General features: G+C 42.6%; 1 protein-coding gene across 8 annotated transcripts in view; it reads right to left on the bottom strand.

Annotated features, from left to right (window-relative positions):
* Positions 1 to 1,568: 1,568 nt before the first annotated feature.
* FRMPD4 (FERM and PDZ domain containing 4) overlaps positions 1,569 to 17,453 on the bottom strand; it is a 404,750-nt gene continuing 388,865 nt past the window's right edge. For 7 of the 8 annotated variants that reach the window (XM_061627112.1, XM_061627111.1, XM_061627116.1 and 4 more), the window contains 4 exons: positions 13,672 to 13,810; positions 12,122 to 13,183; positions 10,525 to 11,811; positions 2,854 to 2,937 (listed from right to left, as the gene is read on the bottom strand). In XM_061627112.1, coding sequence (XP_061483096.1) covers positions 2,933 to 2,937; positions 10,525 to 11,811; positions 12,122 to 13,183; positions 13,672 to 13,810 — 2,493 coding nt within the window. In that variant the 3' untranslated portion in view covers positions 2,854 to 2,932. Of the gene's footprint in view, positions 2,938 to 10,524; positions 11,812 to 12,121; positions 13,184 to 13,671; positions 13,811 to 17,453 lie in introns of all 8 variants that reach the window. The other variant, XM_061627118.1, reaches the window with a different exon arrangement.

Genomic DNA, 17,453 nt, shown 5'->3' with positions numbered 1-17,453 from the left:
AAACATTTGTGACCATTTGTCATATTGTTCTGCATATTGTTTAGATCGGGGTGGGGAAATCTGTGCCTCTCCAGATTTTGTTAGACTCCCAACTCCCATCAGGCTCAGCCAGCATGGACAATGTTCAAGGCTAATGGAATTTGTATTCCTGCAACAACTGGAGGGCCACAGGCTCTCCCTAACAGGTTTAGATATACTCGGATATGTTCTCAAGCTTTATCAGTAGCAATCACTGATTACTCCTAATTTGAAATTACAAGCCTATTATATGGCTTCCTGTTAAAGCTCTACGTGTTGCCCCATTTTGGAAAAGAGCAGAGCAGGAAAACAGAGAGCACAAATCACAAAGTGCATAAAATAGCAGAAAATGAGTTAAAAAACTAGGCCACAAAAGCCTCTAAAGAAGCCAGGTCACTTTGTTCAAACTGTCCAGGAAATTATTTCATGTAATGCACAGAGCTGTTTGGGGCAAGAATGCTTTTGCTTCCGTTTCCAAAGAGCTAGATGTCTTGGATTCTCTTGACTCAACTGAAGCAGTGTTCCCATACCAGCTTTCATGCCCACTGTTGTAACATAGCCTCCTAAACAACATAATTTTGGGCAAGTGCTTCAAGTCACAGCATTAAAAAAAAAAAAAAAGACCCAGTGAGCAGCTATGTGTAGCTGTGGGTATAAAGCCAGACTTCCCTTTGTTTTCGCAGGAGGAATTGTTGCCCAAAGACAGAGAGAGGAGAGTATGCGGAGTGAGCTTTTCCACCTGTTGTGCATCAGCCCTCTGTACAGGGATCTTTATAAAGGAGTTGTTGCCTGGAAGGTAGCTGGTGTTGGGTAGATGCATGCACACATGTGTGTGCAGGGGGGGGGGTCCCTTTTGACATTTTGCCATCTTAAACTTCTGAAAGTTGTTTTTTTGCTTGAATTTGGTATTTGCCCTAAAAATTTGGGAGCTGCCCTTTTTGGCTAAACAGTGGTACAGAAATAAACTATAATGTAACAGATGCATCAAGCAAGCAATATGAACAAAAGATTAATTTATTGTGTGCATATATACACACACACACACACACATATGTGTATATATAATCTCTATTAAGTCATAATAGTCTCTGGGGTTTAAAATGTATTTTTGCTATTTTCAATGCTTTAAAAATTATAATTCAAACATTAAATATTGTTATATACATTATAATTCAATTTCTTAGTTCGAACCATTAATGGTCTAATTTCCAAGTATAAACCTGGAGGGAAAAAGGAAGTAATTCCGCTAGCAATGCAGTCTTAAGAAATTAAGATCAAACCCCTGTAGATTTGACTATGAAAAAGTCAAATGTCCAAATGCTCTTGTACCTTTCATCTTTTTAAAAAAAGAAAAAAACACAGGAAGATAGAACTGGCCAGAAGTTTCATAGATTTTTAAAAAATCTCTAACTATTTTATATAAAATAACAAAATATACACAGAGAGAGCGCACCAGGTTTATATATATATATATATATATATATATATATATATAACACATTAGTTCATACATGTACAAGTAAATAAAAGTTGTTTTTAATGTATGGCTTTGCAAAGGTATATTATGATGTGACTTCTGTTTATTTATTTAAAAGCATTTTAAGAGAACGTGTTAGTGTGCTTACGATAGTGGCCATGGTAGCTGAATTACGAGCCAAGAGTTTAATGCTAGAGTCCTTGGAGGTCTTGCCAGATGCTGCTTCTGCAGCTTTTAGAAGACAAATGTAGTTTATTACAACCTCATCTATTTTAGCTACAATTTCCTCCTGCTGTGTTTCAGAGTTCATGATTTTAACTAAACGCATGCAGGCCTCTGTTAAGCAACAGAGTACTTGAAAGCTGGAAGTCATAGCTACAAGCATTTCTTCAGGGCTTTTTTCAGCCATGGCCATTTTCCTGCAGGCACTTCCCAACTGTCTTGATTCTACAGACAACAGTTGTTTGTACTGAGAAAGTTTAAGGTCATATGTTTCTGAATGATCCTCCCTCTTCCCCACACTTGATCGGACCAAACAGAGGAGCTCATTGGCATCTTTTTGTGCTGCAAGAAATCCATCAGGCACTGCATAATTCTTCTCCTTCATTACGATGAGTCTTGCAATTCGTGCCTCAAAGGACATGTCGCTGAGATTCGTATCAGCTTGACCACCCTGCTCTCCAGGATTGCTCTTGCTGTTTGGACTGTTTTCTTCATCTCCAGGGGCCTCCGCACCTTCCTTCCCATTTTCCTCACTTCCAATGGAAGGAGACTGAGTGGGTGGTTCTGCTACCTTGTCTTGTATCTCAGGACGATAGAGGCACGAGAGCTGGGTGCTGTTTTTATGTTCATCTTCATCATCATCCTCTTCAGCATTTCCTCTCTTTAAGAAACAATAGCTAAAGGGACCATGGCATTTCCAGTTGCTGGCATCTAGTTTTCGTAAGGGCAATGTTCTGTACTGCTTGGACTCCTGGATAGCATTCAAGATGGGAGATATCTTATAGCCCACACTGTTGACATTCACAGAGCTTTGGGAATAACTTTTTGATAATGTTTTGCTCAGAGGGAGTTCTCTTTTTCCTGATTTTGAGCCACCTGCTTCAGCAATGTCTGTACATAACACACTGATGGTGACTTTTTTCTCGTCAAGAAACATCTCCACGCCTGTAGATTCTGTGATGCTACTGCTACGTCGTAGAACTTTCCGATTCTGTGGCATTCTGAGGCTTCCCCCCATCATCTCGTATGGCCATAAACTAACTGCTACCCCACCTGACTGGTTGACTTTGGGAACATCAAAAGAGTCTTGGTTTTGATTTGGCACCTTTGATTCTGAGTGAATGTGGGATGATACCATGATGGAATCAGCTCTGGGCTGTTCAGAATAAGCTGAAGGCATGCCTCTTTGTCTTCCAGTCGCAGGCTCTGTGAGAGCTACACTAGGGGGAGTAGAAGAGCAAAGAGAATAATTAAGCATCACCTCAATAAGCCCTTGAGAGACTGAGCATTTCAGTCATACAGTATTAACTACTTTCAAAAAATAAAAATAAAGGCTGAACATTCTGAATACTCATTTTTGTTACCCAGATATCATTGATGTGCATTCATTACAGCTGCCCAATTTCTCTGCTTTTTAAAGTTTGATAGAAATATCTGTGGGCTATAGGTATGTTCTTAAACTGTAAGGTTCTTTGCCTATTAGTGAATTTCTCTGCTTTTCAATCCAGGAGGTAAGAAATAAGATCCTGTGCATGTTTGCTGAGAATGGATTGATCCTTTGCATGCTTACTGAGTTCAGTGGGATCTACTCCCCTGAAATCATGTTTAGGATAGGTGAAGCTGACCACAGGGGATGGGGAGGGGAGCAGGGGGAGAGCAGGTTTGATCATTTGCATGTTTATTGAGTTCAGTGGGATTTACTCCCATGCAATCATGCTTAGGACAGGTAAAACTGACCATGGGGAGGGAGACCTGGAGTGGGCAGGGTAGGAGGAAGAGAGGAGGTGAGGAAGAAGAGAGGAGGAAGGGAGAGGAGAGGGAAAGGAGGGGAAAGGCATGTCCGATCATTTGCATGCTTATTGAGTTCAGGGGGATTTACTCCCATGCAATCATGGCTCTGATAGGTAAAACTGACCATGGGGGAGGAGGGGACAGTAGAGGGAAGGAGGAAGGGGGGAGCTGATGAAGGGGGAGGATGAAGGAGGGAATTGGAAGGGGAGGGGTGAAGGAAGGGAGAGAGAAGGGGCAAAAGGGAGGTGATGGGAAGAAGGAGGAGGGGAGGGCAGGTTTGATCATTTGCATGCTTATTGAGTTCAATGGGATTTACTCCCATGCAATCATGCTTAAGATAGGTAAAACTGACCATGGGGAAGGAGGAGGGGGAAGGAGATTGGAAAGGGAGGGAGGAGGGGAAGGGAGGGGTGAAGGAAGGTGGAAGGTAGGGGCAAGAGATCGGAGAGAGGAGGAGGGGAGGGCAGGTTTGATCATTTGCATGCTTTTTGAGTTCAGTGGGATTTATTCCTGTGCAATCATGCTTAGGATAGGTGAAACTGACCTGAGGGAGGGGCAAGAGGGGAGGTGATTGGATGGGTGGGCACTGGGCAGAGAGGAAGCCCCTTTCCTTTCTAAAAGAAAAACACTGCAAACAGTATCATTCTTTTTCAGGGTTTCCCCCACCTTTTTATTCTACAGCAGGCACATTTAGCCTCCCACCCAAATTTAAGCCAAAGCTGTCCCTGGCCACATCCACACCAGACCTTTATTTCACTTGAGAGTCATGGCTTCTCCCAAAGAATCCTGAGAAGCGTAGCTTGTGAAGCGTGCTCAGAGTTGCTAGGAGAGGCCCTATTCTCCTTACAGAGCTTCAGTCAGAGCAGTTGACTGTTAAACCACTCTGGCCACTGGAGCTCTGTCAGCAGAATAGGATTCTCCTTTCAGTACCCTTCACAAACTTCACTTCCCAGGATTCTTTGGGGGAAGCCATGACTGTTTAAAGTGAAATAAAGGTCTGGAATGGGTGTTGCCCCCTGATTAGGCAAGCCCAGCAGCTGTGAGTCTGGCTTTTAGAACACTAACAGTCAGTTCTTACTGAGCATGCCTGGCCTTATCACTGAGTTCAATGCTAAATTTCTTAAATTAATTAAAAATCGGCCAGGCATTTTTTAAACCTTTCAACTGCAGAAGATGAAGGGCAGGGTATGGGGCAAGGTCAGTAATAGGATTACAGGTACTCTATGAACATGATTGATTTTTAATTAATTTCAACTAATTATGAGAACTCTGACAGAAAAAAAGTCCAAAAAGGGTCTGTTTTCTCTCTCTCTTTTTACACTTTGAACTCTCAGTTCTCTGTCACTGCTTCGTGTATTGCCATGAAAATTTAGAGGGTTGCTAAAGAAGCATTTCTGAGTTCAGAACTATAAGTTTTGGAAGGTTTTGTTTTGGAATGGGCTTATAAGAAGAATCAGAATGGCATGGAGGGTATTTTCAATTTAACATTGAGGAATGTGAAAAATCCATGCTGACTATAGTATACAGCCACTCTTGTGGCTGTATAATTCTAGTAGTGATGAGTCAAGTGCTAGTTTAGCTATCTGCTTTGCCCCTAACAGGATGACCCCCCTTTGGTTTTTAAAAATCAGCATATATGTTTCTCTGTTCATTCACTGATTTATTACTTAAAAAAGAAAAGGAAACTAAAAAGAGAAAATGTTCCAAGGTTTGGGAAGTAAGGTTTCTTGATGACATCTAATCATTGTCCATCACAGGAACTACTTTTCCTCAGACTTTGACCATGGTGGAAAGCTGCGTTTCGATAAAATGCCATTTATGCACTTCCAAATCAGCTCCAAAACCCATGTTTATTCTCATTATTATTTGCTCCAAAACCTTACTCTCATGTGTTTTACTACTCTCATAATTTTAAGTAGAAAGTTTAATGTTTTGTTTTGTTTTTGCAATGTATTGGAAGAAAGACGCACAAAGTAACAAAGAATTTTTTCTCTTCTGGGTGGTTTTCAAAGGCAACCCTACAAAGAGAACATTATAGCAGTCTCTGTGTCTGGGTTCAGCCCTGCCTACACTTCAAATCTCAGGTCTCATATGAGAAGTAAAGGGAACAGGACCCTCCAACAGATTTATTTTATTTATTACTAAATTTACATCCAGCCCAGTGCAACAAACAAGTGATAAAACATTAAAAACATCTATAAAACACCTTAAAAACAAAACATCTTTCAAAAGCCATCTTGAAAAATGTCTTAAAAACAATTCCAACACAGACACAGACTGGGATAAGGACTCTACTTAAATGGTTTGTTGAAAGAGGAAGATCTTCAGTAGGGGCCAAAAAGAAAACAGAGATGGCACCTGTCTAATATTTAAGGGGAGGAAAATCCAAAGGGTAGGTGCACAACATTGAAGGTCCACTTCCTGTGTTGTGTGGAATGGATCTTCTGATGAGATGGTATCTGCAGGAAGTCCTCACCTACAGAGCACAGTGATCTACTGGGTATATAAGGGGTAAGATGATCTTTCAGGTATCCTGTGCATAATCTGTATGGGACTTTATATACCAAAACCAGCACCTTGAACTTAGCCCAGTAGTTAATGGGCTGTCAGTGCAATTATTTCAGCAGTAGGGTAATATATTGACAATGTCCTGCCCCACTGAACAGTCGGGCCGCTGCATTTTGCACCAGCTGCAGCTTCCAGACCAACCTCAAGAGCAGCCCCACATAGAATGCATTACAATAATCCAGCCTGGAGGCTACCAATGCATGGACAGCAGTGGTCAGAGTATCCAGGATCCAGAAACAGCCGCAGCTGTCTTACCAGCCAAAGCTGGTAAAAGGCACTCCTAGCCACTGAGGTCACCTGGGCCTCTAGCGACAAAGATGGATCCAGGAGCCACCCCCAGACTACTAACCTGCTCTTTCACAGGAAGTATGATCCCATCCAAAACAGGCAGTTGATTAATTATCCAGACTTGGGAACCACCTACCCACCGCACCTCCGTCTAGCTAGGATTCAGTCAGTTGATTGGCACCAAGTCCAGGCACTGGTCCAGGCCTTGCACAGCCAATCCACATTCAGATGTTACCAAGAAATAAAGCTAGGTATCATCAGCATACTGCTGACACCTTGCCCCAAACCTCCCAATGACCCTTTCCGATGCCTTCATATAGATGTTAAATAGCACTGGGGACAAGATGGTACCCTAAGGCACCCCACAGCACAACTGCTAAGGGGCTGAAAGACAATCATCCAATGCTATTTTCTGAAAACAATCTTCAAGATAGGATCAGAACTACTGTAAAACAGTGCCTCTGTTATCCATCTCACCAAGTTGGCTCAGAAAGATGCTATGGTCAATGGTATCAAAAGCTGCTGAGAGATCAAGTAAGAATTACAGGGTTGTATTCCCCTATCCTTCTCCTGATAAAGGTCATCCATCAGGGTGACCAAGGCCAATTCAGTCCCATAACCAGGCACAAACTCAAACAGGAATGGGTCAAGTTAATCTGTTTCATCCAAGAGTACTTACAATTGCTGCACCACAACCCTTTTGATCATCTTCCCTAAAAGGGGGGTATTTGTGACCAGGCGGTAATTGTCACAAGCCAATGGGTCCCCCAGGGTGGGCTTTTTCAGGAATGGTTGGATCACCACCTCTTTCAGGGTGGCTGGGACCACTCCTTGCTGCAAAAGACGCATTGACCTAGATCCACTCAATCATACCCTCTTGTCAAGCTTTAATAAGCCAAGAAGGGCAAGGGTCGAGAAGACATGTTGCTGGCCACATTTTTGCAAGCACCATGTCCATGTTATTAGGCTGCATCAATTGAAACTGATCCCAAGAATTTGCAGATGTTGTATTGCAGCCTTTCCCAACCAGTGTGCCTCCAGATGTTGTTGGACCACAACTCCCATCAGCCTCAGCCATTGGCAATGCTGGCTGAGGCTGATGGGAGTTGTGGTCCAACAACATCTGGAGGCACACTGGTTGGGAAAGGCTGTTGTATTGGATATCTCACTGAAGACTACAGTAAATGTGAATGGGGCGTCAAGATTGCTATGAAGGTAAGCAACTTTACTTTCAAAGTTCCTTAAAGACAATTCAGAGTGGACTTCCAAAGGGTCTAAAATTGAATTGCTGGAGTAGATGTTAACAATATGAAACATGAAAAAGCTCCACTGGAGGGCTACTTGTTGGTATGATAGAGGCAGCGAAGTAGGCTTTCTTCGCCACCCTCACTGCCACACAGTAGACATGGTTATTGTTTCACTTGTGACCAGTCAGCCTCACAGCATGTCTTTAGCCACTTGTGCTTTAGCCATCGTACAGTCTGTTTTATCATCCTTAGTTCACTGGTGTACCAAGGAGCAAATTGGGCTTTGCAATGCCGGAGAGGGTACTTAGGGACAACAGTGTCAAGAGCCCGACACATCTTGTTGTTCCACAGTTTTACAAGGGCTTCAACAGGGTCACCTGCTCTATCTACAGGACCTCTCCTCCCAGTCATTCAGGAATCCAGTGGATTCCATTAGTTTCTGGGGGCGGACCAACTTAGTCTGCCCACCACCTCTACAGGGGAGGATTGGAGCTGTAAGTCCAAACTTCACCAGGATGTGATCTGACCATGACAATGGGGTGGCATCCATCCATCCCATCCCCAGACCATCCCTTCCTCCATCTGGAGCAAAAACCAAATTGACGGTGTGCCCTGCCATATGTATAGGACCAGTGACAACCTGAGACAGCCTTATGGTTGTCATGGAGGTCATAAAGTCCCGAGCCTGAACAAGAGAGGCAGCCTCAGCATGATATTGAAATCACCAAGGACTATTGTTCTGGGCTCCTCCAACACCACTGCTGAGACTGCCTCCACCAGCTTGGTCAGGGAAGTTGCTGGGCAGCAGAGTGGACAGTACAGCAGCAGCAACCCTAGTTTACTGTTTCCTTGGCCTGACATGAGGTGCAGGTCCTCACAGCCAGCTCCAAGGCAGAGTGGTTTCCTGGTGACAGAGATAGAAGCTCTGTGGACCACAGCAACTCCTCTCCACCATCCCTGCAGCCTGTGCTGATGTTGCACTGAGTATCTAGATGGGCAAAGCTGGGTTAGATCAACTCCTCCTACCTTACCTTCCCAGGTCTCAGTAATACATAGCAGATTGGCACACTCATCCATGGTATCATGGATGAGTGTGGTCTTATTGTGTATCGATCTGGCATTAATCAACAGCATATGTGGGCCAGTGGGCACAGCAGATGAGTAACCAGGAGTCTGCCCATGGGAGGAGTGGGAGAGAGGAACATGGTGTAGAAAGCCTTGCCTTTGTCTTTCATGATGGCTTATCACCTCCCCATTGCGATACTTCCAGATGTCCACAATGCCAATGACCATGAGGAGCCATCAAATCTGGATATTCCTGCCCCAGGACTGGACATCCCCACACCAGCAGGCTGGATCTCTGGCCAGTTGTCTCATCCCTATCTCTCCCTGGACCAAAGGAGATGGCAAGGCAAGCAGGAACTAAAGAACCACTGCTGAACTGTCCAGGTAGTTGTACATGAGGCTACTTAGGAGGAGGAGAAAGCACATGGAAACACTTAGGCAGATCAATGCCTTACTGAAAGCCAGGTAGGGGTGAAGCCTACAGCTCCCATATAAGCTGCCAGTCTGGGCTGCTTCATTGCTGAAGAAACAGTTCTCATCCCAGCTCCAACCTTATTGACCAGGGGAAACAAGCACTTAATTGGCTGTACTACTGCATGCATAACTTTGACTAGGCCGCCTTTCTTTAGTTGGCCATACCAGCTAAGCTGGTAAAAGGCACTGTCTTCTACTGCTGCCTCTGCTTCTATAGACAGTTCCCAGAGAAGAAGGATTGATTGTTAAACTGCCCTGGGTTCCTACTGGGAGAAAGGGCAGGATAGAAATCTAATAAATAAACAAACAAATAAATACTAAACCACTCTAGGAATTGTAGCTCTGTGAGGGGAATAGGGGGTCTTCTAACAACTCTCAGCACCCTTAACAAACTACAGTTCCCAGGATTCTTTTTGTGTGTGTGTGTGTGTGTGTGTGTAAGCCACGACTGTTTAAGTGGTATAAGAATGCTTTAAATATGTGGTGTTGATGTGGCCTGAGATCAAGAGAACAAATGGTAGAAAGGAAAGGAGACTCTTCCCCAGCTGCTGTTCTGCTCCCAAATGAAGCAGCTTTTAAGTTGAGGCTTCTTTTAGGTTATAAAAAGAAAGGGAGGGAGGGAAAAAGGGGTGGGGAGAAAACTTTCAGGAGAAAGAAACACATAACTGCATCCATCACATGGTTTGGGTTTCAGGTTGGGACTTAATCAGTGCACTTCCATCTAGCTATGGCCAATAGAGAATGTTGCAACAGGGAACAAACCTCACCAGTTCAAATAGGTTTCTGATGCTGATAGACCTAAATGGGAGCTTCTGCATCAGGTTTGCTCACTAGTCTGAGCACCTGAAGTTGCTATACACACTTACCTTGGAGTAAATCAAACTGTACTCAATGGGATTTAGTTCTGAGTAGACATGCACAGGATTGTGCAGCAAGAGACCTGTTAACACGGCCTGCAGGCAAGCCTTTGCCTTCCTTCCTCTCTCCCTTTGCTTTTTCCCTACCCACATAGGCCAGGTCTGACAGACATCTCAAGTTAGTCTTCCCCTCAATCGATCCCTGAGTTCCTGTTACAGCCTCCTATTACAGTATTTTCAAACTGGAGAGTTTGCTTCAGGCATACATGTGCATAGCACTTGATTCCTCACTTCTGAGGTGAAATGACAGAGATAATCAGACATATGTATATGTGACCCTATGTTTTTGGATATGCACAATGGGCTATGCTCCTCTGAACAGGTGGGATTCCTAGATTAGTGAGTGTGGGAAGCAGTGCTAAGGTCAACTTGGGGTACTCAAGTTTATTTTAATGGTTTTAAAAACAGCACCCATGTGTCTTTTATATATCAAATTAACCCTTTGGTGCTGCCGTACCTGTAGTTTCTTTAATCTTGGGGATCCTGTGACATCCATCTCTCAAAGTGCCAAATAATGGGTCAGCAGAATTGACTGCAGAATGCATAACAGGCACTGCCATTCTGTGGCACACAGTTTCAGACTGCTGATGCAGCTCCTTGTATGTTGCTCCATGGCTGGAAAGCATGGCAGCTCTTTCATCTGCTGGAACATAGCTAATGCCTTTTCCTCCTGAGTCAGGTATAATCATGTGCTTAGGATCAGAAGTACAAAGAGGAGATTCGACTGGAGTTCCACAGGTGCTGCTGCCTGTGCTGCACCCTGCATCCACTGACGAGCACTGCGAGCTTTGCAGGGAAAAATGGCCTTCACTCTGCAAGGAGGACATGCGCTTAGCTAGGTGATACTCACATAATCTAGTCACACTCTGGTCTACTTCTGGAAGCTTTGAGAGATGGCCATCCCCAGATAAATTAGCATCTTCAGAGTCATTTCGGTCTTTGAGAGAAGACAGAGTAGTCACATCTGAAATAAAATGTTCATCTGGCCCATGTCCTAAAACACCAGTATGATTAATCTCAGGATCCATTTTTTCTATACAATCCATCTCTGTTTTTCCAAGATTGCAAACTCTTGGAACTGTTTTTCCATTCACTGTTTCTGAGTTTGATTTCTCTACTGCTCCTTCCTCTGAAGCAGCATACCACCTCTGGCCATCCTTGCGAAAGGCAGTTCTTTCCACATTAAAAGTGCTTATGCGCTGGCCGTCTCTTGACGAGAGAGTACTGACTTTACCCTTTTGCTCATCAGTGTCTGTCTTTTTAAACCCCTTCTGTTTTTTCATAACAACATTGCCATCAGGGGTTGCTTTCCCTTCCCCTTCATTCACCTTATTTTTCCGTTTAGTAGTGCAAGAATATACCACAGGCCCCATGTGCAGCTTGCTAAAATATTCAGTAACAGATTTTGTTTCCATGGTTTCTGGTTCCATCTCCATGTTATCTGAATGGAGAAGCTGCTTGGAAGGCACAACGTTTGACTGTAGCTCTGTAACTGGCTGATTAGCCAAAGACTGTACCGACTTCATTAAGAGTCCTCCAGCTTGGGTCTTGGTGATGGAGAACTCGGCCTGCGGTTCCACAAGTGGCCGATAACCTTCATTAGTGGGCAAAAACATATGTGTGGTATTTTCACTCAGTTTCTGTGCTGTGGCCAATTCAGACGTTTCAGTCATTTCAGAAGAGTTAGTCTCATTGCCAGAATCTGATGATGATTCAGGGCTATATGCTCTCAAGATGGCTACACCTGTATGCCACAAAAAATAAGAGCCAATTAATAAAACCATGTCAGGCATTTCAATATACTGATAAGAAAAATAGGTTTCGTAAGCTTAAAAATGGTTCTAGAATACTGATTCACATATTGCATAGTTTCCAAGAAAGGCAACTTAACATAATGGTAGTTCTATCATGGTACGTGTAGATGATGGCAAAAAAACACAACAACAATAATGAAATGTTTCCAAAAAGGCTAAATGGTGAAAATGCTAAATTGTGAAAATGGATGAAATGGTATGATTTGTTTCAATGAATAAATGTAATAGTGGTGAAAGAACCTGAATTGTCATTCGCCTGTTGTTCCTTTGAAGCAGCCAAGGCCTCTAGTGCCTGAAGAGTAGAAACCACAGCATCATCTAGCCCCTTTTCACATTTTTCTTCAGTATTAGTAGGAACAGCATCAATAAGTGACACTGGAATATCATCACTCCCAATGTTATTAGTTTCCTCCTTGTCTTCTCTGTACTGTACTGCATGGTTCTGAGAATCTTCTTCATCAGAGCTATCCCTGAATCCAGGTGGAGGAGCAGCAATGGCCATGTTTAGAGAGTGCAACAGGAAGTCATCTTCATTATCATCACCTTCTGGAGGTGGGAGTGATGTCAAGTCAATGATGTCATCACTGGAACCTGAAAGGCTGAGAAGAGTAGGCCTGTTGATTTCTCCTACCATAATGTCTTCCTCGCAGCTTACTTCATCTTCATCTTCAGCATCATCTGTGTTCTCTGCATAGCAAATATCATGCAGCAAGGGCTCTTCTATTCCTTCTGTGGCTCCAAATATTTTCCCCTCATTTAAGCCTGCATAAACAGAATTAGCAGCAAACTGAATGGTTTCAGCATCTGGGGACAATTCCAAATCCTTGATGTCATTGGCGTGGCTGATATAAAGAGCTCTTTGCTTGTCCAGTGCTTCTGGACTTTCATCCAATAGTCTTTCATAGCCAAGAGTTTGGGGGTTAATGTCATCCAAACTGTGATCTCCAAAAATAAAGGAAACTTTTGCAGCTCTTGGAGATCCCTGTGTTTTCTTGCTTGATTCCAGTCCTCCTGAGTATGACACTGCAGATTGCTGGTTTAAATTTAGGTTTTCTTCTGCCTCTGTGGAGTCCTCTTGTTTGGCCAGCTGCTGATCAAGAGCACTGGAATTATAAACACTCTCTATGTAAAGATGCCTGTGTTCTTTTGGACAGAAGATGCTATCAGAAGCATCAGCAGTTTTTTGTTTTGAGTCTACAAAAATATGAGCCTCCTGCTCTCCTTCTGCTGGGAATGTAGTTGTTTTCGCTACACAGTTCCACTCAGGCCCATGGAGGTTATGCTTCCCCTTAGTTTCGATCCCTAAAAATTGGAACATGGAGAGTGGGGGTGAATTATCAAATCAATGTATGTTATTTGGGATACTTTAAAGTTATTCCTAAACAACCATATTTGTAGGTTCACCCTTTTCATATAATCTTGGATTAAGTTTCTAACAGCTTTCTTAGTTGCTCTTTATCATCTCTTTATACTTCTTGAAGAATTCACACAATGAATTCTTACAGTGACTTACTGTGAGAATAAATAAAAAACTCAATTCATTTTGACTGCATATCCAAATAAATAGATTGAACAATTCTACTTGGGTTGACACAGAGAATGGTAAGGGAATTGATATGAATCTGAAGACATTCTCAAGTTCAGCATGCCATCTTTAAAATGGTAATCCTGACATATATACTTTTGGTTCCAAGAGGTCACTGCTGACTGGAAGAAAAACTTACTTGAAAGATAAACTGATGTACTTTTTTGTATAGCTGTGCCTTCATTGTATTATAAATATTCATTACCTGCTTCATGGCTTCCGCTATTTTTTTTGCAGGCCATGTTAAATATTGAACGCCTGGAATCAACTAAAAGTCTATAATATCCAGCTGTTAAACACGCAAGATTCATGGCATCTGAAGATTCCATTAGCAAAGTGATTGGCTAAGTAAAAAAAGACAAGAAAGCCATTGTGTAGTTAAATCAAGACTATAATCCGAGGGACTAAAATATATCAGATTAGGAACATAAATTAAGCAAATCTTCTAAATGGAATTAAATTGACAGCATGATCCTCCATCTTTAATCAGAAGCAAGTCCAACTAAGTTCAACAGGATTTCCACAAATTTGAGACATATCTTCACTAATATACTGTTAAAGCCAGAAACATTGAGACTGCAGCAGTTACATATGAAGTCTATTGCTTTGACTAGAAGTCAGAGGCACTGCCAGGTTTGAACTGGCCCTGTGTTAGATGCCTTCTGGCCTCAGCCCCTGGCTGCTCCACTCTTTCCTTATTATGTACGAGGTGTACAAGAGCTATTTTTCTCTTTAACTTTGTAAAGAAGGGGATCATACTGCTGATGCAGAGTGAGCCCTTCTATGCCTGTGTCCTCTGCCTACATTTCCTAGAAAGGCTTCAGAATCACACAATGCAATATGACATCATGCTGCTCTGGAGTCACTCCAGGAAGTATAGCTGGCTGCTTCCCTCTTGGCACACTTCAGGACAGACAAAAGGAAGTACTTCTTTACTCAGTGCATAGTTAAACTATGGAATTTGCTCCCACAAGATGCAGTAATGGCCACCAGCTTGGATGGCTTTAAAAGAAGATTAGACAAATTCATGGAGGACAGGGCTATCAATGGCTACTAGCCATGATGGCTGTGTTGTGCCACCCTAGTCAGAGGCAGCATGCTTCTGAAAACCAGTTGCCGGAAGCCTCAGGAGGGGAGAGTGTTCTTGCACTCGGGTCCTGCTTGCGGGCTTCCCCCAGGCACCTGGTTGGCCACTGTGAGAACAGGATGCTGGACTAGATGGGCCACTGGCCTGATCCAGCAGGCTCTTCTTATGTTCTTATGTTCTTATGACACAACATCATATGGTGTCACATTGCTCTGAAGCCCTTCTAGGATGTGTAGACAGAGGGAGTGGGTATAAAGGGGCTCATGCTGTTATGAGGGGTGCGAGGTGAACACCTTATTTTAATAGTTAAAAAGAGAGAGAAACCCCTTAGCCACTTTGCACATCCAAGTTAATTGCCAGTCTTGCCCTTTCCCATCTGCAAATGCCCAGCACACTAAAAGAAAAAAGAAAAGGATTTTTTTGGAGGGGCGGTTAACTAAAAGCAGCAGTGGTGTATCCATCATCTCGTCTGTACAAATGTGAGGGCCTGGAATGAACTTTGAAGATTAATGATTTCAGCCAAGGGGCAATTTATTGTTTTGCTTTCATTACAGCTACTAGACAGGAAAAGAAAAACCATGGTTTCTTCTTCCTCCATTGAATTAATCAAGGGCATGCTAAGAAAGTGTAGCACTGTTACCAGAGGAGTAGAAACAGCAAAACCTTTGCTTTGTCAAACACCAGATCTCAGTTCTAGGCTATTGTTTTGATATTACCTCAAAACATGTAAGGCAGGTTATTTTAATACACGAGCCATGCTACCAAAAATGATAAATTGGCACCAAGTGTGCTGATTAATGTTCAATGCCATTTTTTTTGCAAGATTTATACCTCAGGAATTCAAAAAGAGGTGGTGAAGTTGCAGTTATCACTGTCTTATGTGTTTTTTATGATGCTGAATTTGGTGCCCAGTTCCCAGTTCTGTTTTCAACAAATTGCTGTGTGAATAGCCTAGATAGTTCATTTGGCACTACACCACAAAATATGAGTTATGATACCCAATGTCACATACCTCCATCACTGGGAAACTCTCCCCTTCAAGATACATCATAATTCCCTCACATACTAGGGGGCTACTTTTGGACTTCATTTTGCTCTGTACCGATGCATTTATGTAGATCAGTTCAAAACTTGCTCTGGGTTGATGCACAGCTGAATTGTTGGAACCCTCATGGTCTGGAGAGAACCCCTGAGTCTGGAAAGGCACCCTTCTCCTCCTATGCCACACTTTTTCTCTTTTGCCAGGTGCAACATATCTTGTGACCTTGACTTCCACTTCCAATAACATTAAAACAACGGCAGTAGAAGGTGCAGAGTCCTAAAGGTGTTCCAGTTGCTATATTCTAAAATGGACAGTTGAACTTACGGATTTTTTTTTTTTTGAGGAAATGCCAATCAAGGCAAATGGGGCCTATTTTCTTAAGATACCTTATACACGTACACACAGACACTCTTGGACCAGAGCCATCATGGATCTCTCCCATGTCACAGAAGGAGTAGAGATAATGTGTATCTTTCATAATGGTTGGTGGACAAAGACTCTGTGCCCTCACCAGATTCTGGGGTCGTTGGATATCAAATATTTCATCAGAACTAATGAGATGTATGATGCCAGAATAGGGCATACATCAAACACTTTAAATAACCTACTCATACAAATCTCCCACCGTTAGATAAGAAAATAAAATTTAATTAACTACTGGCTCTGTATCACTCCCACAATAGTCAAGCATGTGAAAAACTTGTTTTCTCTTCACTTTTGATCAAAGTGTTTTGTTTTGAAGCAGTCATTCTTTTTATGCCAAATGGCATGGGCTTGGGTGTAATGTTTCTTTAGAGCAGTCTTGGGGAAAAAATAGTGTAAGTTAACAAAATGTGCTGAGTCAAATCTTAGCTTGTCAGTTTAGAAGCAGGGCTGCATTTTATTTTAAAATGTCTGAAAAAGGTTTGTTGATATTTAGTTTTCTGAGGAGATGTACAGAGGTGGATGTTTCCCCAAATACGTGCAACATCTCTTACAGCCTTATATTGTTAGTAATTTCTTTCACAAAATATTTGTGTACTGAAAGTGAAAAATAAACATTAAAAAGCAAAGAGAAAACAAATATTCTTCAAAATAATAATTTTAATTATGGTTGTTCTTTTTAATCAAACTTCAAACTAAGCTCCTTTACAACTTCATTGTGAGCTTTCAAGTAACTAAGATTATTATTCCAAGGTACAATAAGAAAATGAAAAGAAGGAACAGTTTGTTCTTACCATAAACAGTGTTTCTTCATGGATGACAAGAGGTCCCCAAGCGGGTATTGTAGCTCTGCCTACAGCCCAGAGACAGGAAAAGCCTCAGCAAACATTTGCTCCTCCCCTCGTGCTGAGGCTCAGTTCTTTTCTTGTGAAGCTCTAGATATCAGCCTCAAGTACCAACTCAGAATGGGAGAACATTTAACCAGAACATGAACAGAGAAAAAACAAGGTCAAGTGACCTGAAAGACAATTCCCAGAAAGGAATCATGGCACCTAAAAACTTAGTCCCATCCACCACACGAATTACTGCATGGGCGGGCCTTGGAGACCTCTTGTCATCCATGAAGAAACACCGTTTACAGTAAGAACAAACTGTTCCTTCTCTCATGGATGACAGAGGTCTCTAAGTGGGACGTACTACAGCTGCAGACCTAGGGCGGGCCTAAGAAGATAAGACCTGTTGTAGAACCCTACAGCCAAATGAGGCCTCTGCAGAGGTTAAAAGGTCAATCTTGTAACACTTTGTCAATGTACTAGGCATAGACCACGGTGCTGCCCTGCAAATATCTGATATGGGAGCATTTGTGGAATAAGCCACTGATGCGGCTGCCAATCTAGTGGAATGTGCTGTAATTTGCAGTAGTGAATGCAAGTGT

This window comes from Rhineura floridana, chromosome 5 (assembly GCF_030035675.1).
Source record: "Rhineura floridana isolate rRhiFlo1 chromosome 5, rRhiFlo1.hap2, whole genome shotgun sequence".
Classification (NCBI taxonomy): Eukaryota; Metazoa; Chordata; class Lepidosauria; order Squamata; family Rhineuridae; genus Rhineura; species Rhineura floridana.
The sequence above is the reverse complement of the archived record's forward strand: the minus strand, read 5'-3'. Positions and strand labels throughout refer to the sequence as shown.